General features: G+C 34.8%; 1 protein-coding gene across 1 annotated transcript in view; it reads left to right on the top strand.

Moving 5' to 3' along the window:
- AKAP9 (A-kinase anchoring protein 9) overlaps window positions 1-24,474 on the top strand; it is a 122,702-nt gene that overhangs the window by 39,852 nt on the left and 58,376 nt on the right. Inside the window, 14 exon segments of the mRNA XM_050892833.1 lie at window positions 3,951-4,004; window positions 4,419-4,589; window positions 7,136-7,291; window positions 8,252-8,449; window positions 9,251-11,527; window positions 11,573-11,698; window positions 13,280-13,493; window positions 14,320-14,399; window positions 16,078-16,216; window positions 16,658-16,776; window positions 18,758-18,863; window positions 19,333-19,531; window positions 22,276-22,372; window positions 23,232-23,324. Coding sequence (XP_050748790.1) covers window positions 3,951-4,004; window positions 4,419-4,589; window positions 7,136-7,291; window positions 8,252-8,449; window positions 9,251-11,527; window positions 11,573-11,698; window positions 13,280-13,493; window positions 14,320-14,399; window positions 16,078-16,216; window positions 16,658-16,776; window positions 18,758-18,863; window positions 19,333-19,531; window positions 22,276-22,372; window positions 23,232-23,324 — 4,029 coding nt within the window.

The following is a 24,474-nucleotide window of genomic DNA, read 5'->3' as shown; positions in this document are numbered from 1 at the left end:
TGTTTATATAAGAATTCTTGTCTTGAAGGAATTTTATTGTAAATACAGACTCTTGTTCAGTTTTGTTCTGCCACCTCTCTAAACACCTACACTACCAAAGGTAGTAGCCAAACTGAAGACTGATAAATCCCTTGTATGACCAGCTTGCCTTTTGTAACAAATTATTCAGTTTGAGCAAGAATGACACCTACCTGCATAGTCTTAAATTAAATTATAATGATGATTAGCTCTTTAAGGTTATGGTCTAAACTCAGAACTGAGGGAAGTTAGGCTTTTTCCAGTAGTTAGAATTTTTTGGTTTTTTATAACTGTGTAAGGTAAAGTTGCCCCCATGTATTTTCCATATGCCTCAATTTTACGGTGTAACTGAAAGACTGTTCCACCTGATCTTTTTTTTTTCCCTCTTATTGACTCTCTTCCCAATTTGCAAAGTGGGAAGATCTTTTACTTCTGAAAAGATGGTTAATATGATGTCTGTGAAGTTCTTTGTTTTTTTTTTTTTGGACATGTTAATGAAATTCTATACCTCAACCTTAACTACTACGTAAAGAAATCTTCTGTTGCATGCTATTAGTATATAGAAAAATATATTAAGTCATGATACTTTAAAAAGCTGTCAATTGTTATCCTTCAGGAGTTATTAAGCTTAGTTATATGATTGTAATTATTTTAATCACAAACTGAAAATAGTTTTAGTTTATGGAGTATAAAAAAAAAACAAAACTGAAATTCATCTTCCCAAGTTGCCCTAACTGCTAATTTTAGCTAAGTTTCATAGTCAGTTGTGACACAACTGGAAAATTGAGGAGAGGTTAAGAACATTGACAAGCAGTGTTGGAGGTCTAAGTATTAGTTTTTGTGAAGGAATCGGATGTCCAAAATGTAAAAGAAAAGGGGGGGGGGGGGGGAAATGAGAACATGAGGTAAAATTGTTAATCCATTCCAGATATTTCTGTATGTTTCTACTACCAAATCAGAACACTTTTTAAATCAGAAGTCTGCTTGCCTGTCTGTAATAAGTTATATTATTTTCATCCATTAAGGTATTTTCTATATTTTTCAGTGATTGAACAATATGTCTTGACTTACGCTGAGCGTGAATTTGCTATTTATAAAGGGAAATGTCTGTAGTACTGACATTAATGTTGTAAGTAGTTACACATTATATATTATTACTGCTATTTCTGAGGTACAATTTCAGGTCTTCCAAGGTCTAAGGAACATTACAAGGGGTACAGTGATTTCATAAATTGAATCCTGACCTCTGGTGGCAATTGTCATGAATCGCTGCCTTAATTCAGTGGTGGTAGTTGGTTTTCCTTGTGTTTCTCTGGAAGAAGATTCCTTTCATTTGTCTTAAGCATATGTATTTACTGGTGCAATATAAATTATACCTTTATTTTTAGCCAATAGACTACAAATCATATTTTACTTTATCTTAGTAAGTACTATTTCTGTGAATTATTTTGAAAATACAAACAAGAAAGAAAAATCAGAATGTCCTTTGAGGGACTTCCATAACCTTCACTTGTTTCACGTCTTTTGTTCACCAAAGCAGTTGCTCCTGGGTAGCTAAAGTGTTGTAAAATTTAAGTTTTTCTTACTTTGTGGTTATTTGTTTATGCAGTTGTATCCAGAGCTCTTGTTACTCCTTGCTTCCATTATCTTAAAATGTTATGTGGTTTGATTGTTTCTTTAAATGTTTAATTGTTTGCTGGGGTGTGTAACTAAGCACATCATAAGGCATTAAGGCATAAGGACATTTCAGCATTAAAGGTGAACTGCAAAGCTTTAAAAGAAGAAATTATAAGAGTCTACAGAAGATCTCTATCTGGGTAAACCACTGGGGCCATGAGACAAAACACAGGAGTCCAATAGGCCTTGTGTAGACATCGGTTAACACTGAAGTTGGTATCTGGACTACAGTCTTCATATACTGCAGATGAGTGAAGAATTAATTTTAAGTTAAGATATTCTGAAGCTAATAACTCAGCCCCAATTGTCTGTCTGCTCTGACACAGCAGAATTTCTGTCATGCCGGAAGTTGCCAGGCTGCTCGCGAGGCTCCCATCAGCACAGCACCCTGCTGCAGCGGTCTGCCTGCTTTTTCCATAGATGTCAGTGCAGTTTGTTGTCTTGTCATGTTTCAACTTGCACTTTACCAGAAGGCATAAGGCATTTGAAAGGAGAAGGTATCAGATGAGAAACAGCACGGACTGCTGTGTTATTGTGGTTCACTTCTGTGATGTCTTAAGAGCTAGGCTCCTGTGAAATGAGGTGGGATTTCTGAAGTTCCAGGGAGTTGTTTTGAATGCGTGTAGCAAAATCCCTTTTATAAGTAAAAGGTCTCTTGTAGAAATTTCAGCTGCTAAGGAGTCTAGAACATCCAATGAGATAAGGCTTTTATATCTTTCCTAGTAGCTCTTGCTATAAAGCATCTAAGAGTCTTTGATTGTTGCACACAAATGATTCACAGGAAGAGAAGCGTGTCCACTGTGGTAGATTACAAGAATCATACACTACATCTTTATCAATTAAGCCTAAATAAAATGGGAGTTAAAAAAAGGAAAAGGAGTATTTCATAACAGAGTTTCTGTTAAACTACTAGTGTTATTAATCTGGGACGTGCGCCAAAATCTGAATAAAGACTGGTGCCAGGCGCTGTGTAGACACTTGTATGTCTGAATGTAGAGCAAACATCTGGCAATACACAAACGATGTGCAGTGCCTGTATGAGTTGCCTGGACTGCTGTTTGCTGCGATTTTCTTTATTCTTTCTAAAATAAGGTAGTAATCTCTCTGTGGTGTCTTCCTTTTTACTGAGGAAGTCAGGAATTGAAAAGGCACTGTGTCAGCTCTGCAAATTCTTGTCTAATGCAGGTTTAGTCATTCTCTTAATACAAACTCGATGACTATTGATCCCATTTATAACAGTGTACTTATTGATTTGCTTAGGCATGATAGTCCTTTATAAATAAGCGCTGATCTAGACTATGGCAGATGTCTGAGCAGTATAGCTTCTTTTTTTTATGTAAACATAGTATTTGGGTCTGAAATGTTATGATGCCTTTCCATCTCTAATACCATTATTTTTGTTTCAGGCTCTGATGTAATAAACAGCTCTGAGGGGAAATACAGCTGTTCTTGCTTTCTCATTTTAAAACATTGGTCTGCTGTTTTAAAACCCTGCCTGTCTGTTTTATGGTTAGTCACAAGTACACAGCATATTCTTTTCATTTGGATTTTTTTTTTTTTTTTTAACCCATAACTGCTACTTTGGCTTGTGCTTGCTTTTTGGAGATTCGTTGTTAGTGGTTTGCATGGTCTATAGAACCAAAATTCTCATAGAAGCTGAAAGGAGTTGCAGTGTTAGGTGAGTGAAAGAGGATTTTTTCCAAATGTCTTATGTTAAATGTATAATTTCTGCTCTTTTTCAATTTTAAGAAATTACTTCAAATTGAGGATGAGAGTCTGTGATACTGCCTTTCATCCACTACCGAGAGATTGGTGACTTTCAGAAAGAGTAAATCTTGGGGTGTATAAATATCTTTCAGAAAGCATAACTACGTTTAGTAATATATAGAAATATTAAACATATAATTTAAAATGCAATAGTACTGCATTTTAATCATTTAAATTATAAAGCTTTGCATTGACCTTTAAATCTGAATTCCTTTGTTTTCTCTAGATGTTTAAATTCATAATATGGTTTTTGTTTTTAGACAGTAGTGTCTATTTTTGCAATTCTGGGTGTTTTACCTGTTACCTATGCTTACTTTGATGCAACTTACTATATATAAAGCTATTTTGTATTTCAAATGAAATAAATTTTTGTAGCATAAAAATCCCCGTGGGTCTGCAGGAATCACCACGTAAGATTTAAATGAATGGAAAATAGAAATCAAGCCTTTTTTCAAATAATAATGTATTTAGAAATTGTCTTTATACAGGTAAATGGTTGCAGTTTTGTGACAAGAACAGCTGTCCCTGCAGACTTAATCAGGGTACAGTATTGCAAATTGAATCGTAATACTAATGGTGAATACTAAAAACCTCAAACAATTTGTTTTGAACAGAAACTATGTTGCTGACTAATACTTTATTTTGCATGCTGTGCTCTGCATCTGCATTGTTTGTTATATATTAATATAGTGTATCATTAAACTTGAAATGCAAAACAATTTACTACTTCTATTAAGGCTAAGATTATAAAGCAGAACTTGCAGAAACCCTTTATGTCAATGTTTTTGAGGTGTGAATTGTACTAACAAAGGAGGTTACCATGGCAATAAGATCTTTGATGCTGTATTGTATGTTAATGTGCTAAGGTGGCATTTGATACAGAATTTGATATTTGAGTTTACTTAGTGTGATAAAGCATAAGAAAATGGCATGTTAAGGAACTTGGATTGATTTAGGAAGAAGAATTTGGAGTTGGAGAGATTTGTTCTGAGCATGGAATGCAGCACTCTCACACGCAGCTAGAGGTGATGGAGAATGAATTGGCTGGGAAACAACAAGAGATTGAAGAGCTAAACAGAGAGCTAGAAGAAATGAGGGCAGCATATGGTACAGAAGGATTGCAACAGGTATAATTACCTTATGTTGCTTTCTACTTGCTACTCGGTTACATGCAAAAATGCAGAGCATCACCTGAAAGAGTTCACACTTAATGGCAGCTGTTCAGAATGCAGTCAGTGTGTGATATAGAATTAGACATAATTTCTTTCAATCACATACCATGCACTCTATTTCTTTGAATGGCATTTCCATTGTTTGTCCTTTTTCTCTGTATTTTGTGACTAAAATTCCAGTCATCTTTGCAGTGACTTTCTTCAAATCAGGAATGGAAAGACAATTTTCTTCAAGAAAAGCCGTAGTTCTTCTCTAGTTGTGCAAAGACTGCATTTCTTTAATACCTTCCTGTTCCTCCAAGATAAAAAAACCTCAGGTTTTACTTCCTAAGGAATGATATAACTGAGTTGATCCTTGAACCAAAAAGGTATTTGTATGTCAGACTTCATAGTCTGAAATACAAGGCAACTGTGCCAGAATGTTTTAATAAACATCTAATAACTTGGGATTACAGGGAAGTATTTCTTACTTTAGAAATACTGTTGGAATTTAAAGTTAGATTTTAAAGTAAAGAATATTATTCCAGTTTAAGCAAGTGGTGCAATGCACTGAAGTCAGTGCTTTGTCATGCTTCCTGTCTTATCTCTCTCTTTTAATTTGGATTCAGGTCACGTCATTGTGGTTTTCTATTTTTTGCAAAGTACTATAGAATACAAAAATTGTTCTAATATTCAGTCGTTTTCACCTTCATTATTATTGCACAGTTATAATTTTTTCTGCTTTCATTTGTATTTTATCTGTGAAAATGGATGTCATGTTTTCCACCATACTACAGTGATCTTTAAGTGGTTGCCCTGGAGGAGGTGGTTTATCATTCCTTTGTCCATTGGTGAATCTCTGGTGTTGCATTTTAAGTCAAGCTTAGCTTCTAATTACTATGTCTTGTATCTGTTGTGCTAAACATAATAGTCATAATTATAGCATAATAAAGAACATAAGCATAATATTAGTTTCTCATAGTTGTGACTACTGTTAATTTTTCCTGAAAAAGCTGAAAGTGAAAATGTTTGCATTTTTTAAATGGCTATGATTACTATTTTTAAAATAAATTAAAAATATGTTAAAACAAAACAGGCTGTGGTACAATAATATTTTAATAGTTCAGCATATTTTTGTATGATAGTGGTACAATGCATAATATCTCAGTTGAGAAATGCATATGGTTTATTTTTCAGAAGAAACAAAAGAATTGTAAGAGAGGAGTGCAGAAGATATGTTGTGTGCTTTAGTTCTGCCTGTTTGTTAAAGGAAAAGATTGAAAGAAAAAAGTTGAAAATTATCATATAACAATGTGTGGATTGGAACAGATAAATTTACTTATTCAATTTCATTGAACAGATGCAAAAGGAAACGTATGACGCACTTAAGTGTCTGATCTGTTCCTAATTTTCTCTATTATAACAAACTTCTAGTATTTCCACTAGGTCCATACTCTTAAAGTAGGAGTTCACTGCAGTGTTCTGAAAAGAACTTTAAAAGAATTTCCTCAAATTCTTTGCATAGTTTGGCTTGTTTAAGGGAATTCTGGTTTTATGTCCCACTGAATAATGTCCCTATCCTCTAAATCAGTAAGTGTTATCTGGAAGCATTATAATTTTAACTTCAAGACTCAGCTTATAACCTGGAGAAGCTTCTTTTTGGGAGCATTGTAAACAAAACAGTTACAGAAGGTGACTGATGGTTTAAGAAATTTGCAATACGTAGAGATGAAGCTTCCACTAGCCTTAAATGAGCTCAAATTGACAAAGTGACTTTAAAGTGAGTAACATGTGTATTAATATACTTGCACATGAAAACAGTCCCAATTAATACTGTAGAATTTCTGAATGCCTGACTGTAATCCTACAAAAAATAAAACACTTGCAAAGGATTTTTTTCTGTACTTTTATCATTTCTTCATCATTACAAGTTACAAAAGAGTCATCTATTAAATACACTCTATCAGTTTTGCAGCTTCAGCTGATTTGCTCATGTAGTTATGATAAATTTTTCTGGGTTCACAATGTAGGATACTGCATGGTGTCTATTATATGCTTTTAGTACGATGAGTGCAATTTATTGCATTTTCAGTGAGAGATGATATAACTTGCATTTATTGTGGGAAAAGTGTGTAGACTTGAGTAGTTGTACAAAATTGCTGAAACACTGTAAGTAGATACTCTGGCTTCCTTTATGATGGTTTGTTTATGTGGCCACGCTTTTTAGTTTAAAAGCAAGTTATATATTTAACTAATTAACCTCCTTAAAGGTTCAGATTTTGTTCTTTCATAAATATATTTTATGGAGAGGTCATATATTGTTAAATGAGGGGAAAAAAATCTGTTTCTGAACTATTTACAAATAGAATTAGTGAAAACATAAATGCTCCAGTAGGTCTGTGTGACATCTTTTAAATGAAGAGGTTAGGGATGATGTATTCCTACTTAAGTAGAATAAGCTGGTATTTTTTTTTGTCTGTGGCTTTGATGTGCACTAATAGTTTAAATTTTATCTTTTGTAGCTGCAAGAATTTGAAGCTGCTATCAAAAAAAGAGATGACATTATCACTCAGCTCACTACTAACCTACAGCAGGCACGGAAAGAAAAGGATGAAACTATGAGGGAGTTCTTAGAGCTTACTGAACAAAGTCAAAAACTGCAAATTCAGTTTCAGCATGTAAGTTACAGTGCTACCAATATTTATTTGGGTTTGAAAATTGGTGTCACTTTGGAGGGTCCATAAATGGCTACTTCCTGCAGAAACACAGAATTTTTTGTGCATTTTTGAAGAGTTAGTCTCTTAGTATAGATCAGCAGTCACTTTACTGGTCCTACAGTTGTCATTATGGTACCTGGTTTATTGTACTAATTCACTATAAAATAGTAAAGATTAGTCTGTGTTCTTTCCTAGTACGTGGTGATAGCTTCTGATAATACTGGGTGATGGCAGTTATCTTAGGAAAACACACTTATGTAATTAGTTCTCAGAGCTTTGGGCAGAAATCCAACCTGTTCCCTTTGAAATCAAAACAGCCAGCCATCAACTTTGGTGGGCCACCATTTGATGCTCCAGTCCTTCCTATATTTTTGGGTAAAACCTGCCTCTTGTGGTGTTATTAGAAGGTAATTTAAATAAAAAAGTTAAGTTTCAGAGCAGCATTTGTTCTGAAAAGTACTGGTGATTGAGGTGCCATGGACACTGTGTTAGTCTGTGTGACTACAGCTTACAGTGTTGCAGTTGAATATTGTAGTATTTTGTGCTGCTTAAGCACTTTATATAGCTTTTTTTAGCTTCAAGTGGATTATATTCTGCAGCCTGAGGTTTTTATTATTAAAAATCTGATTTTGGGGACAGTAATTACAACTAGTTCATTTTACTACTTAGAAATGTTTCTGAGACACTGCTGTCCTGTGCTAGCTCACCATAAAAAAATCTAACATTAAATGTTTTTTATTGGTTGGTCATCCCAGAAGAATAAGGATATTTCAGTTCCTCCTAAAAGAACTTGTGTAGTTTTGCGATAGTCTTTGGGCTTGTGATATGGAAGAAGAAAGTAAAGATCACTCTTTCTGTATGTAGTGCAAGCTGTTTCTGAAAACCTTGATATATTTTAGATTATTTTTTTTAACGTTAAAGTTGCAGGCAAGTGAAGCCCTAAGGAACACCAGCCATAGTTGCACAGCTGCTGATTTATTGCAAGCCAAGCAACAGATACTTTCACATCAGCAACAGCTAGAAGAACAAGAATGTCTGCTGAAGAATTATCAAAAAAAGAATGAAGAATTTGAAGTGCAGATTACACGTCTTCAAGACAAAATCACAACATATGAAATGGTATGTTCCTTACTAGAAAGATCTCTTTCCTAATCTCTTTTTTCTTTCCAGGATTTTGTAGTTCCTTTGAAATATAAGGGCCAAAGCACTGATTATGAGTGTGCTGCATATAATGCATACAAAGATTTTAAGTTTTTAGGACTACTTCTGTTAACTAACACATAATATGTGTATAATTTAAAACTGAAATTTTTATGTCAGTATTATCTATCATGTTTTAAAAAAATGCAGAAATATTTACAACAAATGATGAAACTATGCTGTACATTAGAATGCCTTCATTAAATGACATTGTTAGGAAAAAAATTAAAAATAACCTGCTTGACCAATCTTTTCTGTCTTAACGAAAGAATGAATTCTTTTCTTCATGTACATTTTTTTTTGTTATCCTTCATGGAAAACATCTTAAAAGTACCTAAAAAAATTAAATGTCATTAAAAGTGACAAGAGACAACGCTTTCAATAGATTGCACCAAATATTTTTTTTTAAGTATCAGAGCACAACTGGAAAAAATAGAAGTAATTTTTTTTTCTTTTCTTTTTTCTTTTCTTTTTTTTTTTTTCTTTTTTGGGGGGGGCGGGGGATGATATGGGGATGGGAGGGGGCAGGGATTGTCACTTATTCCAAAGGTACAGAAAACCTCCAAATGAGGTCAACAAATAATTTATATTTAGTTTTTATAAATGATCACTAGCCTTCTAAAGAAAGGCATTATGTTTAAATAGTTAAGTCTATAAACGTTCTTGTATGTTCAGATAATGAACTAAAAATAAGACCATGGTTTTGCTCATTTTTTAAAGGAAAAACACAAAAATGAGGGAGAGGATTTGAGTAAACTACAAGAAAAAGAAGCATTAGTTGAAGAGCTGGAAGCAAAGCTTGGAGAAGAAGAAAAAAATTCATTTCAGCTTAAGGAAAAATTATCAGATGTCAGTAAATTACTTGAAGAATTGAAAGAACAGATTTCACTAAAGAACCAGGAGATAAGTAATATGAGAGTTGAACTTACTACCTACAAACAGAAAGAAAGACAATGTTCTGATGAAATAAAACAATTAATGGGAACTGTGGAAGAATTGCAGAAACGATGTTATAAAGACATCCAGTCTGAAGCTGACATTGTGCAAAGAATGGAATTAGAAACACAAAGGAGACTGGCACAACTTCAGGCTGAATTAGATGAAATGCATGGCCAGCAGATTGTACAGATGAAGCAAGAATTAATTAAGCAACATGCAATGGAAATAGAACAGCGTCTTTTGCAACAAAAAGTAGAATTGGAGAAAACTTCAAGTCTGTGTTTGAATGAGAATGTTAATAAAGATCAAATGCATTTAATGAATATTAAAATTAATGAATTGAATGTGAAATTGCAAGATGCTGATAATGAAAGGAAAAAAATAAAGCAAGAATTGTCACAACAGATGGAAGTCATTTCAGCAGAGAAGTCTCTTCAACAAACTAAAATTGAAGATCTTTTCCAAGAACTGAATTTTTCAAGAGAGCAGGTTCAAAGAGCCAAACAAACTATAGTGGATATGGAATGTAGATTAAATGAAGCTGAAAAATACCAGTTTGTGATTGAAGATTTAAAAACTCAGCTGGCTTCTGCCTCTGAATTTAGGAAGGAATTGGAATTAAAACATGAGGCAGAAGTCACAAATTACAAAATAAAACTTGAGATGCTAGAAAGGGAGAAGGATGCAGTTCTGGACAGGATGGCAGAATCTCAAGAAGCAGAATTAGAGAGACTGAGAACAAAGCTTCTGTTTATTCATGAAGAGGAACTTTCCAGACTTAAAGAAGACTTACAAAAAGAGCACATGGTGAACATGGAAAGCCTTAAACATAACTTGAATGTGCATCATGAACAGCAGTTAGATGAGGTACAGAATGAAATGAGTCAAAAGATAGAAGCCATGCAATATGAAAAGGACAACTTAATCACAAAGCAAAATCAGTTGTTATTAGAGATTTCAAACCTAAAAGATTTACAGCAGTCCATTGTAAATTCTAAATATGAAGAAATGACACTTCAAATCCATGAGCTGCAGAATGAGATTGAAGTGCTTAGGCAAGAGGAAAAAGAAAAAGGTACACTTGAACAAGAAATTCAAGAGCTGCAGCTTAAAACGGAGTTGATGCAGGAACAAATGAGGGAGAGAGAAGATAGCCTTCAAAAAAAATGTTCAGAACTTGAAACACAAAATAACCTTCTTAAAGGAGAAAACAAAACTCTGGAAGAGAAACTAAAAAATACGTTGGTAAGCTCTGAAGAAAACGTCATTTTTAAGAACAGTGTTAGCTCTAAGTCAGAAATTTTGGACTTGCAAAAAAGAATAGAAAAGCTGATTACTGAAAATGAGCAACTTCAAAACCAAAACAGTCAACTCCAAGAGGATACTGAAAGGCAGAAGAGTGCCTTTTCATTTACTGAGAAAAAACTTGAAGCTAATTATAAAGAGCTGCAGAAAGAATGTACAAGTCTTCTGAAGGCAAAAACTGAGTTAGAAGAGAACAAGAATAAACAGGAAGCTGAATATAAAAGCAAACTCAAAGCTTTGAACGAAAAACTTGACCACTTACAAAGCAATAGACCGGTTTTATTTAAAACTGAAACTTCTGGTTTTGAAGGGAGTAAAGAAATCAAGGTGTCCAGGGCAGACACATTTCAGGCTGGAGAAGTTGTTGAGAAAGATGCGACAGAACTTATGGAAAAGCTTGAGGTTACCCAGCGTGAGAAACTGGAATTATCCCTGAGACTTTCCGATCTCTCTGAACAGTTGAAGTCAAAGCATAGTGAAATTTGTCATTTAAATGAAAAAGTTAAATCCTTAAAAGATGAGAAAGAACAAGTTCTAGCAAAATGTAAAGAACTAGAAGTCATAATTAGCCATGCTCAGAGAGGAAATAGTAGTAGTAATGACCCTGAGACAAAATTCTCTAAAGGAAAAGTTCTAAAGACTGCTGCTCCAGCATCTGAAAGTAGAAATAAAACCCCTGGTCCAAGGAATAAAGTTGAGGAAGGAATAAATGTAAGAGGAAATCTAGGTTCGGGTAAAGATATCAGTCATGAGGTAACAAAAACAAAGGAAGTTCAGCAAATATTGAAACCAGAACAGCAGTCTCTTGTAGAACATTTGCGTGGGATGACAGACAGGCTGACAGATGAAACATCGTTAATAGCCATTACACAGAGTGAAAATAATAATCTTCAGCAGCAAGTGGATGCCTTAAAATCAGAACAGGTACGTTAGATTAAGCAGTATAGAAAATAATTTACCTATGAAAATTTGTAGGAACTTGCACTTGGAAATTTGCATCATATTTTTCCTATTAGCTGCTTTGAAGTACTGGGGCATGGTCCTGTGTGTGTGGCAGTGTAGCCAATGGTTGAAAGTGGTTACATGAATGACCAGAATGATAACCATAGTCAATGTGTATGAGGATGCTATTTTTCAGTGAAAGAAATACTTTTCCCTTACATTTAATTAAATCAACAACAACAAAAAAAGGTAAAGAGAAGACGTCTAGAGCACTTCGCAATTTGATATAGCATTTAACTTACTTGAGGTGAAAACTTATTCAGGACATAATTTTTTAATCTGTGATTAGCTTTTCAGTTCTCTAAGTACTCATTCAAACAATACAAAGAGATAATGAAACTCCTGACTTCCTCAGGTGTCTTTTATCAAACTTGTGAAATTGCAAACTTCTGAAATACTAATATTCAATTATCAAAATTTTTGTCTATATGCGGTTATCAATTCTTAAGAAATGTATCTGGATGTGAGCGAGAGAAGAGAAGTATATGAAGATACAGAAGTTACATATATTGTGTGATTCTAACCAATCTCTATGTTTTGCTGGAGAAATTTTGCTTGTGTTTTTTGGTATTGTAAATGAATTGCAGGTAGTATGGAAAGGATTGTTATTTGCCAGTAAAAATAGCTAAGTATTGAATTACCGGTATTTAATTAGGTGCTGGAATTATAAATCTGGCTTTAAATTTATATACAGTGATGAAGTTGAATAGCATGCTGCAAGAAGTATGCAACTAAGTTTTCTGTAGAAATAGATGTTAACCAGTCTTCTACTATTTTTTTAGATTGGTTTTTTACATGTTCTAAAAATCCACCTAACAGTGAACTGATACCACCACTGCCTAATTTTATGTTGTGTTCGTTCATTTCCTAAGAAATAAAATCACAAGCAAAGCCACGTTGGAAACAGTTGTGAGATTATAGAAAAGAGCTACAGCTGTATAGTGTATTTTATTTTTTTTGTGAGGATGTGATAAGGGTCTTGCAATTTCCTGCCATAGAACTAAGAAATCATTATGGTGCAGAGGTGTCTAAAAACCTTTTCAAACTTGAAGTCTAAATAGGTCATTATTGGCATATCCTAAACATGTTTTTGCTTTGGCTGCAGACTAGAACTACAAGCCTTGGAAATCAATGTTTTTAAGGTCTGCTAATAATACAGTCTTTTTTCCTGTATTTGGAGTGAACTTTCTTAACCTGCTTTGCTGGTAGTGGTATTGCTCTAACTTCATCGCGGTAAAACTTGTTGGGTTTTTATTGCTGCAAAATAGGAGTTAAAGCGTATTGAGTTTTGTTGATTTTAGTTCGATTTTTATTTTAAGTTGAAGTGTCATACTATTTTGTTACAATTCCATTTTCCAAACTGTGTATATTTAAATTTACCTAATGCATACCATATATGCAGCATTCCATTCAACACATTATTAATTTTAGAAATTCACAAAGACAGGACTTTTTTGTTTTCTTGTTTCTCACTCTTTGTAAAATGTGTCTTTTTATTCAAAGACTGATTTACAGCTACAGATGGAAGCACAGCGCATTTGCCTGTCCTTGGTTTATTCAGCTCATGTAGACCAGGTTCGTGAGTACTTGAAAGCAGAAAAAGAGAGTGCACTTTGCACTCTTAAAGAGGAGCTTGTACGTAGTCATCTACAAGAGATGAATGATCTTAAAAAAATGCATCAGCTGGAGCTCCAGACCTTGAAAATTCAACAAGCAGGTAACTTGACCAAAATTATGGGAATGAAGCTCTTGATATGAAAAACAGCGTCTTTAAAAGAAAACAAGCACAAGAGTTTGTGCATGTAGCTGTCCCATAAATTGTTTTTATAGAACATTTTGAAGTGTTTTTGTACCAAAATGTTTACCCATTGCAAGTAGTCTATTACTCAGGGTACTTTAAAAAACCAAAAAAAGTAGTAGTAATAATAATAATAATATATAAAAAAAGAAGGAATAGGAAGTATTATAACTCATGTTTTGCTATTTGTATTAGGTCAATTAATTGTAAAGAACTATATAATAGATTCACCTATAAGGTTGTATTTCCTTACTGAAATAATCAGCAAATGCATCAGCAAAATATTTTTGGGCTTATTTAATTCTCTGTTCTTTGAATTCCTGCATTGACTCCCTGCCCACATTAAGTAAACTTCTTTGCTACTACTTCTTTCCTACTACTTTTTGCCTCAGTGAGCTTTTATGTTATCATGATGGTTTTCTATCCCTACTTTTTCTGTCATCCCATGATTTGCCCTTGTGTGATTTTTTGGCATAAGTTCTTTGCCCTCCAGTATGTTTCTGTAAAGTCTGATCTTTCTGGAGGTCACTAACACGCAAAGCCGTTTCTTATCACTTACTCCTCTTGAACGTGCAGTTCTACCATAATAATTGAATCTGTCTGTGTGATGGAACAAGGAGGGGAACAAAAGACTATGCCTTTCTAAGAGCTGAAGAAGCAACCTCACTGAGGCAGGAAATTAGGCCTTTGAAAAGTTATCGTGCATCTGGTGTTTAAAAATAATATGAATAATTTGTATTCATAGATGATGAAGTCAAATCTACACAAAGACTTATAGAAAAGCTGAATGAAGCTGTAACTGAGGAATGTTCTAGGCTTGCTCAGGTAAGACTTTACAAAAAGCCTTTTTTAAAATGGAAATTTTGAAAACGAAAAATTATGTGTACAGTGAGTTGTCATATTTTTCTACATCATTTTTAGCAGGTTTTCTTTGCAGCTTTTCTCTTTGCATTGATCTCAAAATAGAGACTGCTAAACCCGATCTTCCAAAATAACATTGCAAGGTTTTTTGTATTTTTTTTTCCTAAACCGTTTTATGTCCTTGTCCAGACAATTCTTCTGTCTTATACCTAGTCTTAATTTTCTATCTAATGTTAGTCTTATATCTACTAGTTTGGAAGTATTTTTTCCCTTTTTGTATGTCTCTGGCTATACGTTTTTGATTTAGCCGCGGTCTGATGTCATGCACATATTGACACACAGGACATCACTCTCATATCTGCAATAAGATAGTAATTTCTTTCTTAGCTGCAGCATATCTTTCAAAGACTTAAAAGTGTCTAAGAATCTAACAAAATAGCTGTCTATATTGTTTTCAGTAACTAAATATTATAGTCAAAAATTGAAGCTTATTTTTAGTCTGTATTCTAGTATCTGCCACCAATAATGCTATTTTGCCATATCTTTTTTTGTAGAGTACTAGTAATCAATGGCCCTTACAGGTACTTCTTGACCAGCAATCAAGTTATTTATTAAACTTATTTCTAGATAAATTATGCTACTTTCATAATTCATTATAAGCCATGGTTTTCCAGTCTTAAATACTTCAAATGGTTGGTTTTGGTGGTGGTTTGGTTTTTTTTTTTTCCCTTGTTTGCTGGACTTTTTTCAACATCTTTTTGGGAAAGTGGATAGCAGAACTTTTTAAATTGAGAGCCAGCACAGGAGAGATTAAGCAGGACTCCATGATAGCTCACAGAAAGTAACAGCTGAATGAGAGTCTTTGGTATTAGTTGTTTCACAGCTGGGAAGAAAGCTGCCGACCTGTGTGATTCCATGTTGAGCTTTGGGAGAAATTATGATTTTACCTTTGTAAGTTGAATTTGGTGTCTATTGAGTCCAAAATCTTTAAATAAAGAATCCCGCTGTATGCTCTGAGCAGACCGTTTCTTTTCAAGTATCATTATCTTCAGAAATCATATGGATAAATCTTCTGTTTGCCTAGTCTTTGTAAATAAGGCAGCTATTCTGCTGGTCGTGTGGCACCAACAAACATGAGACATTCTGTTTATGATTTGCTTGAATTTTCTTATGCCTTCCCCTTTTTTCCTATTTGTTCAATACTTAAGAACAACATGAATTGTAATCTCTAAAAAGATACAAATTTCTGCCATAGGGAATCCTTCTTCCAAGTAAAATTGCAGTTTACGAGAATGAGACATTTAGAATGTAAATTTGCTTTCAGCATTAATAAAGGAGGCCTTTCTCTGCAAGATTTTAATACTTGGCAGTTCCAAATTAAATAACGATTCCAAAATATATGTATTTATGTTTTAGCTGAAAAGTCTTTCCATACCTGTTTCTTTTATCAGGAGTTTTAAGGATTGTCTAGGTTCTTATGACTCAACAGAACATCTATGCCATCATTATCCACAGAAGATAATACTCACAAAATACTACTTTCCAGCCACCATTTTTGTTGTTTTCTTTGTGAATAGTGATTGATAAATTAATAAAAAATTTTTCACTTTTTGTTTGTTTGTTTGTTTCATTTGTTGTGCAGGTTTTGTGTGACAATCAGAATGAACATTCTTCAGCTGCTGTAGAAGCTGGTGATAGGGAACAGGATATTTTCCATAGACCTGCTTCTGTGAAAGAAAAACTGAGTGTAGAATTACCAATACACAGAGGTCAAGCTCAAGGTAGTGACATTGTACTATCATGCTGGTTAAAAAAAAAATACTGATTTCAAGTATTTCAGACTGGTAATTATGCCATTAGTTGTTCAGGTGCTAATTAATGTGCCTAAGTAGCTGCTTTAGAGATTTCCTCACTGTTCTGAACCGCTTTTACTTTTTATTATGAGTATTTTCTTGTGCTGTTTTCATTATAGTGGAAATTGATGAAAAGCGTGTTTTGTTTTCCCCTCCTCCTTTTGTAGAAGAAGCTAGCAGCTCTACCAAAAAAATCATATATATCAATACTATATAAAAATGCATCCAAAATTTGGAAGGGGCCTCACTTGTTTCAATAGTATGTAATGTTTATCAGATAATTCTTCAGTGGAGGACTTGTGAACAATTCACTGTATTTAAATTTATGGTAAAATGTTTGATTTCTTTTTTTTTTTTTTTTTTTTTAAGTCCCTGGTTATCTGTGTAATTTAGCTGTGCAAGAACTGGATGCACTTCTACACAAGATAATGGAAGAATACAGTAGGCTGAAAGCACTTCAAACACAGCTGGTGAAGGATTGTAAAAAGGTAAACTTTTTATAGCATATATGAGCAGTTGAATTTTCTCTGTTGCATGATTTTCCTCTGGATGAGCAATGAATGTGTTTGAAATTGTGTTTGTGTATCCTGGTTGAGTGGCAGAGCAAGACAATGATTTGATAACATGCAGAAAGCTGCTATCCATGTCGCAGAATCGTGGAATGGCTGAGGTTAGAAGGCACCTCTGGAGTTAGTCTAATCCAACCCCTTGCACAAAACAAGGTCAGCTAGAGGAGGTTGCCCAGGACTGCGTCCAGCCCAATTTTTAATATCTCCAAGGATGGGGACTCCACAAGCCCGGTGGGCAAGCTTGTCTTCTTCAGGTTACACATTGCCAGCTCTCTCAGCCTCTCCTCATATGACAAATGCTCCCCCATCTCCTTTAGGACCCTCTGCTGGACTCATGCCAGTATGTCGATTTCTTTCTTATACTGGGAGTGCAGCACTGGACCCAGCACTCCAGATGTGTCTCACCAGTGCTGAGTAGAGAGGAAGGATCACTTCCCTCGAACTGATGGCAAACACTTTTCCTAATGCAGCCCAAGAGGCTGTTGGCCAAGAGGCCATTCTGTCATAATGGCACGTTGCTGGTTCCTGTTCAACTTGGTGCCCACCAAGGCCCCCAGGTCTTTTTCTGCAAAGCTGCTTTCCAGCCAGTCAGTCCTCTGCATGTACTGGTGCACAGGGCTATTCCTCTCTAGGTTGCAGGACTTGGCATTTGCCTTTGTTGAACTTCATGAGGCTCCTGTCAGCCCATTTCTCTGGCCTGTTGAGGTCTCTTGAAACATCAGCACAACCATCTGGTGTATCAGCCACTCCTCCCAGTTTTGTACAGTCTGCCAACCTGCTGAGGGTGTACTCTTGTCCTATCATCCAGGACGCTAATGAAAAGCTTAAACAGTATTGGCTCCGGTATCCACCCATTAGGTACACCACTAGTTATTGGCTTCCAGCTGGACTTTGTGCCACCGATCACGACCTTTTGAGCCCAGCAGTTCAGCCAGTTTTCAGTCGGCCTCACCATCCCCATTATTCATTAGTTTGTGTATGGGCATGTAATGGGAGGTGGTGTTGAAAGGTTGGTCAGGTATGATTTCCCCTTCATAAATCCATACTGACAACTCTCAAATGGAGTATCTTCTCGGCTTCATGTGTTTCGAAATGGTTTCCAGGATTATTTGCTCCATCACCTTTCCAGAGATCAAAGTGAAGTTGACTTGCTTGTAGTTCCTCAAATCTTCCTTCTTTCTCTTCTTGAAGGTAGGAGTGCTTTTATCTAGTCCTCAGAAACCTCCCTCAGTCACCGTGACCTTTGAAAGATGATTGAGAATAGCCTTGCAATAACATAGGCCAGCTCCCTCAGCACTCCTTGGTGTATCCCGTCAGGCACCACCAAATTGTTCATGTCCAGTTTGTTCCCTAATCTGATCCTCCTCCATCAAGGTTGTCTTCCTTGCTCCAAACTTTTCCACTCATCTCAGAGGCCTGGGCTTCCTAAAGACAAATCTTATCAGTAAATTTAGAGTTAGGTACTTCCATGTATTAAACAGAGTACACTAACCAATTATATTTAGAAGTGGTTGCAGGTCACATGTGTTGATGGATATACATGTACAAAAAAATATTTGCATGTGAAAACTGAATCTTGGGCCTGAGGAGGGTATTAGTGTCTTTCTGTCCTTCTTGGAGAGGAAGTATAGTGCTCCTGGAGTCAGAGGAATTATAACTTAACAGTTTATATCCAGAGAGAGGAGTTTGAGATTTACAGTGGACGTTCTGCACAGGCTGATCAACTAGCTATAAATGTATACTTGGTCATTCAGGCTGTAAAATGAAACACTGTTACACTGGTTACACTTTCTTCTGCATTGGCCACCAACCTTTCTTATATGTTTATAATTACAGTTAATATTTTTGCATTATTGCTAGACAAATTGTTGTCATTTGTATTTACTTGATTATTTTTTAGGGCAAAGAACCATGGCTATCTTCTTCAGAAAGGAGGAAAGAAGAGGAACCTAACCATCTGGAAACAAGAAAGGAATGTCTGCAGACCCCTTCAGAGGGTCTAATGGGTAAAAAGATGCATATGCTGTTTTTAATGTATGTATATTCAGAGAGAGAGAGAAGACAATGATTTTAAATTTTAACTGATTTATAGCTTACTACAGCTTGAAGCACATAAGAGATTTTTGCAGATTTTGCAGTATGATACTCTGATTTTCTTAAATCTCTAGAATATTTTGGAATTATATTCTGTGAAACAGTTTTGGTTTAGTCTTTTTCAATTTTCCAGTTAAAGTTCTGTTACCCATATCAAATATAGTTTTGCAAAATGGAAGATTAAGTGATATTTGTTATGGAAAAGTAATTGATATGATAGCAGAAGAAATTTTTAACTACAGTAATTATTCAGTCCATCACTGCTAATAACTTGAGAGGGACTTAATTTAATGTAATTTATTTCCTGCCCCCCCCCCCCCCCCCCCCCCCCCCCCCCCCCCCCCCCCCCCCCCCCCCCCCCCCCCAATAACCTACATATAGATCCTACGATTCAAGAATACTGTTCGAAGGAGATAGGGAACCTTAAAACACAACTTGAAGAACAGCATGCTCAAGAACTGGAACACCTGCGGTCCTATTTCCAACAGCAGCTGAAAGAAAGTGAAGAGAGGTACACTACAGAGATTGTCCATCTGCAGGATAAGCTTCAGAGTGCTGGGGTATCCTGTGACTACACAAGGTATTAATTGGTTCTTTAAAGCTTATAACTTTGCACTGCGTACAAAAAGATAACCATTCATGTAAAGCTACATGTTTTACTTCAAAATGTGAGAAATTCTTTATAAACACATTACTCTTTACGTTGTTTTGTTCCTTCAAGAATTGAGTGTTACAAAAAAATGACATAAACATTGCAAACTAAGTAGTGCAGCATTTAGAATTTATTACATTTTTGTAGTTAGTACAGGAAGATTTGATAATTGGAATAATGTATAAATGTCATTTCATGTATCTGAGCTTTTTAGCAGCAATTTCAAAACTTCCAACTCAACAGACCACTTTTAACCCTCGAAACTCCAGGCAATGTACTTTACATCTAAAGACACCTTGTGTAGACATAGTTGCATGAAATTGATGATTTTCTAGAATGATATGTAGCAATGAAGTTTGTGGCAGAATTGAGGTCCACTTAACACATTCTGGTTTTCACCAAGTCATGGGCCATGGGACATACTCATCAGCCCTCTCCTGGCCCTGACCATTGTGGCCATTCAGACCTGAAAGAGGTGCAAGTGTCATGGGGGGATCCTGACAACTGCGGAGCCTCCTTCTGTTCCCTGATTCTTTCACTGTCTCCTTGAATGTGTTCAAGGAGTGGTGGGTGCTTTTGATTGTGCCCTATTCAGTGTAATCTCTCGTTTCCTGTTCTTCCATATTTGACCCTCAAATTCCTTTCTTTTGTTTCATTTGCTATACTACAAATCCACTCAGTTTCTCTGCATTTTTCTTTTATCTGAATCTCCCTTCTGTGAGAGAGAACTGACTAACTTTGTTAGTCAGACCAGTGCCCAACTGTAAAAGGGAAATGGGTAGACACAGTGGCAATAGGAAATGCTACTAAGAAGGGGGGAAAATTGTCTAGATGTTTCTAGAAATTGTTACATATTTTATATACTTGCCACAGTACTCTCTTAAAAAGCAAAAGGCCTGTGGTAGGATAAATCCTTAGAAGTTGAGAGAAATGAAGATAAAAGTATTTTCCTTCAACCACGACCCATCAGAACCCAAACAGCTGTTTTTCCCTTATTGTTTGATCACAGCCTTTTCTCAGTCATCTGTGTTTTTCTAACTTTTAAACAGTTTTCCTTTCATTCCTTAAAATATGTTTCTAGTCTTGGAATTAGCAAGTAAAATAACCGATTTTTTTTCTCATATGAATTAATACTTGTATATACTTGTTTTGAGGGGAATGAGAGGTCCAAGTTCTGCAAATGTTTATGCATCTGTAAGACTGAGGCCATAGTTTTATCTCATTGTTTTCCGCTATCTGCCTTGTAGAATCAGTACACATTTATTAGCCTGAGCTCAGTTTTAAGGGACTGTATGGCTTCTTAATTACTTTTTAATCCTTTAAAAAAAAAAATACAAGCTATGAGCATTTTCAGAATGCATTTTGTGAAACTGTATACTTCTGTATGTGTGTTGGCCAGGACAAGTTACAAATACTCATATATGATTTCTAAATTATTTTTAAATGGGTAGTTAGTGTTCTGATTTCATCCATGATAACTATTCACCTAAAATACTCAAAACTCATTTTACATATGTTTAATAAGCGTTTATAGCAATTATCAGTATTTATAAGCTGACAAGTAGAGAAAAAGTTTCCCGTAAAGAGTTGCATTCTCTTAGCTTTCATACCTGAAGTTCAGGTTTTAAGCATTAAAATTAAACTGGAGTTTTATGGGAAAAGTTCCTAGATCAGTACATAAATTGGTTTCTAGTAACATAGTATGGAAGTCTGTCTCACTACATCTCAAGCCTGAAGAGAAGATGAGTGTCTTTCAATGGTGTAGTCAGTAACCAGTTGAATGATCTGTCTCCATACCTGGTTTGTTGCTGCATCTTTTAAACTAAGATCTAAGTAGGAGTATAGCTGTGGCCAAGCCTGGGGATTTTTTTGGGACATTTTCATATGGTTGTATATCCTATTGCAACATCAGAAAAGAAAAAAAAAAAAGGAAATCAGTTGCTACTGTTCATTCATCAAATTAAACATGAATGCTAAAAATAATGGGTCACTTTTTGTAGTTAAAAATGTCACAAGTTTTATAAAATTACCATTCTGGACTCCATTTCAGGATTATCTAAACCAGCTCTCAGATTTGAGCAAAAGAGAAGCTTCATGGTCTCTGTAAAACCCTAGTGTAGTTAAGATTGTAAGTCTCGCAGACAATAAACTTACCCTCTAACTTAATCTATTTTGTACCCTGTCTTTTAGCAAGGTATTCATTTCTTTGTGGGAGCAGACCACAAATACTAGAGGAGAGATTTTTTTTTTTTTTTTTTTTTTTTTTTTTAGTTAGTTTGATACTGTATCTTATGCTTTTGGCAGTGTATTTCTGTTAAGTCTTTTTCAATATGTAGTGAAAGGGGAGCTAGGGTTTCAGTGGTGTTATTTTGGTTTTTACTAATTTATAGCACTGAATATACAGAGAGGAATATATACACTGAGAGGAAGAGCTAGCATTTGGAATGCAGATGAATTATAAAGTCAAGTGTGTGAAATTAATGGCATGGGAAAAGGCGTGTTCTGAAGAAAATATTTGCAGTTATTGGTCTTTGAATATATATAATGTATATTCATAGAATGCATATTTGAATAGAGGAAAAAGAATGTATATTGAAATAATGGGTTTTGGGGGGTTTTTTGTTTGTTTTTTTTTTTTTAATTTCCCCCCTCTCCTTCTTTTACCTTTTTAGTGGATCCACAGATTCAGAAATAAAGCTGAAAGAAGTCTTCAGGAAAGTGAAATGCACTGAAAATCTTCATCAGCAAAGAACAGATGAAGCACTGGAGGTACCATATAACTCAGTTGACAGCTAATATACATATGGTCAATATAATTTAGATGCTTTGGGTTCTAAGATTAAATTGAAATATGGGCTAATATTTGGTAGTATTAATCATCTTAGTACTATGCTATGCTATTAGACAGTCCATGGTAGAGGAAAAAGATTTAAATTTTGCTGAAAAACATTTCTGGAAATTATGAGCAATAAAACTTGCTTTATTGGTCCTGGGTTTAATTTTTATTTCCCCCCCCCCCCCCCCCCCCCCCGAAACGAGACATTTGGGTTGGGCTGCTTCTAACTAAAGTGGAAGAAAATTAGTGTTCAAATTCTGGGATTTCTTCAGGAGTCTTTAAAATATTGTGACTTTTCTTTAAACACTAGTTATGAAAGAACAACGATTTAAGTGAAATCCTAGTACTTTTGAAGTATAGACTGCACAGTTTAGGAGAAATTTTGAAAAAGTAATCCCAAAGATCTTTGAAACCAAATGCAAATGGAAAAGACCCCATGTGTTCCTCCCCTAGTACTGCTGGAAAGCTGGCTCAAAAATTCTGCATTTTGAAAAATAGTGATGCTGTTTTGTATTGTGATCTTGTGCTTTCTCACCTGTTTTCTCTGCATTTGACAATTCAAATAGTGCTGGAATAAGAGTTGTTGCAAACTCAACTTTTAAAATTAATTTTGAAGCAGAAACAAGGCAAAGTCTTTTACCCAGTTCTTTTACGTTGTGGTACAAAATTATGTGATTTGCATGAAATGAAGGTAACCTAATCGAGGAAAAAATCTCTGTCAGATTGAAACTTTTAAAATTAATGAAATAAAAGCACAAATACGTGATCTGAGATTTCATGTTTTTTTTACAGCTTGCTAGTGAAACTGAAATGCAGAATGATCTGGATGTTGTTCAATTGCTAGAAAAACAGTACCAAGAAAGATTAGAAGAAGAAATAGCAAAGGTATTATTTTTATTTTGTTACTTTAAAATATGTTTAAAAAATACTGTCATTTTCATTTGCCATTTCTGACAGTTCAGACAGTTGCAATACCATATGCCAACTTTTGTTTGATTTATTTACAAAGAATTGTTTCATTCGGATTCTGAATGGGAAAGTCTTAAAAAAAAAAAAAAGAATTCTGAAACTTTTTGGGTTTTTTTTTTAGTTGTCTGTCCTATTCCTAACTCATAATTTCTGTTCGGGGGGGTGGGGGGGTGTTTTGCTTTAAAACTTCAAAGAAAATAGACAACATACAACCATACTTGACACTAGAATTTATTTAGAAAATCCAGAGGCTTAGAGAGTAGATTTCTTGCTACTTTAGGCTTAACATGCACTTAACAGTTTCACACTATTTTCTGATCATATTTTATTGTGCATTTTAATATATTGTGTAAAATGCATACTTTTCATTTGGATCTGGTGACTTTCTTTAAAACATGAGAAGTAAAATTAAGATTTTATAGGTAAAATATATTAAATCGTTTGTGGATACGTTTACTTTTTGACTTCCAAAAAAGTTTTCACTTCTTTGCAGAATGAAAATTATCTCTGCTTTCGTTATATCATGGCATAAATAAAAATCAAATTAACATAAATTAAAAATTTGAAAAAATAAAGGAATACTTCTTAAAAAGGTTTGCAGTCAGAGTTAAGAAGAATGTTATAGCCAGCACTGGCTGATGACATTAATTTAAGTAATCCATGTTTCTGGAGTAAAAGTTCCATTTCTCTCATCTGCTGCCAAGAAAACCCTTCTTTATGGAACGCAAAGTACGTGATTGGCTAGTGTTTTGTTAAGAGCAGTTTAAGTTCGAAAGACAAACGCACATTTACTGGAAAGGAAGAGTTAGGTGTTTTCTTTTCAAGCGTAACACTTCTGTATTTATCATACTATTTTTTTCACACTGTTTGTAGCTTATACTATAAATGGCAGTATTCTAAATCTAGAAAAGAACTGCTCACATGTTTGGAAAAGGGGTTTATTTGTATTGGAAAGAGATACTTAGCAATACAAAAGTTACCAGCCTGTTGTATTGCAACTGCACCTATTTAATGGCTGTAGAAGTTTCTTTCTGGTCAAGTAAAATTCCTGTGCTGAGTATCAAGC

This window comes from Gymnogyps californianus, chromosome 2 (genome assembly GCF_018139145.2).
Source record: "Gymnogyps californianus isolate 813 chromosome 2, ASM1813914v2, whole genome shotgun sequence".
Lineage (NCBI taxonomy): Eukaryota > Metazoa > Chordata > Aves > Accipitriformes > Cathartidae > Gymnogyps > Gymnogyps californianus.
Note: the sequence above shows the minus strand (reverse complement) of the source record. Positions and strands in the feature narration are given on the sequence as shown.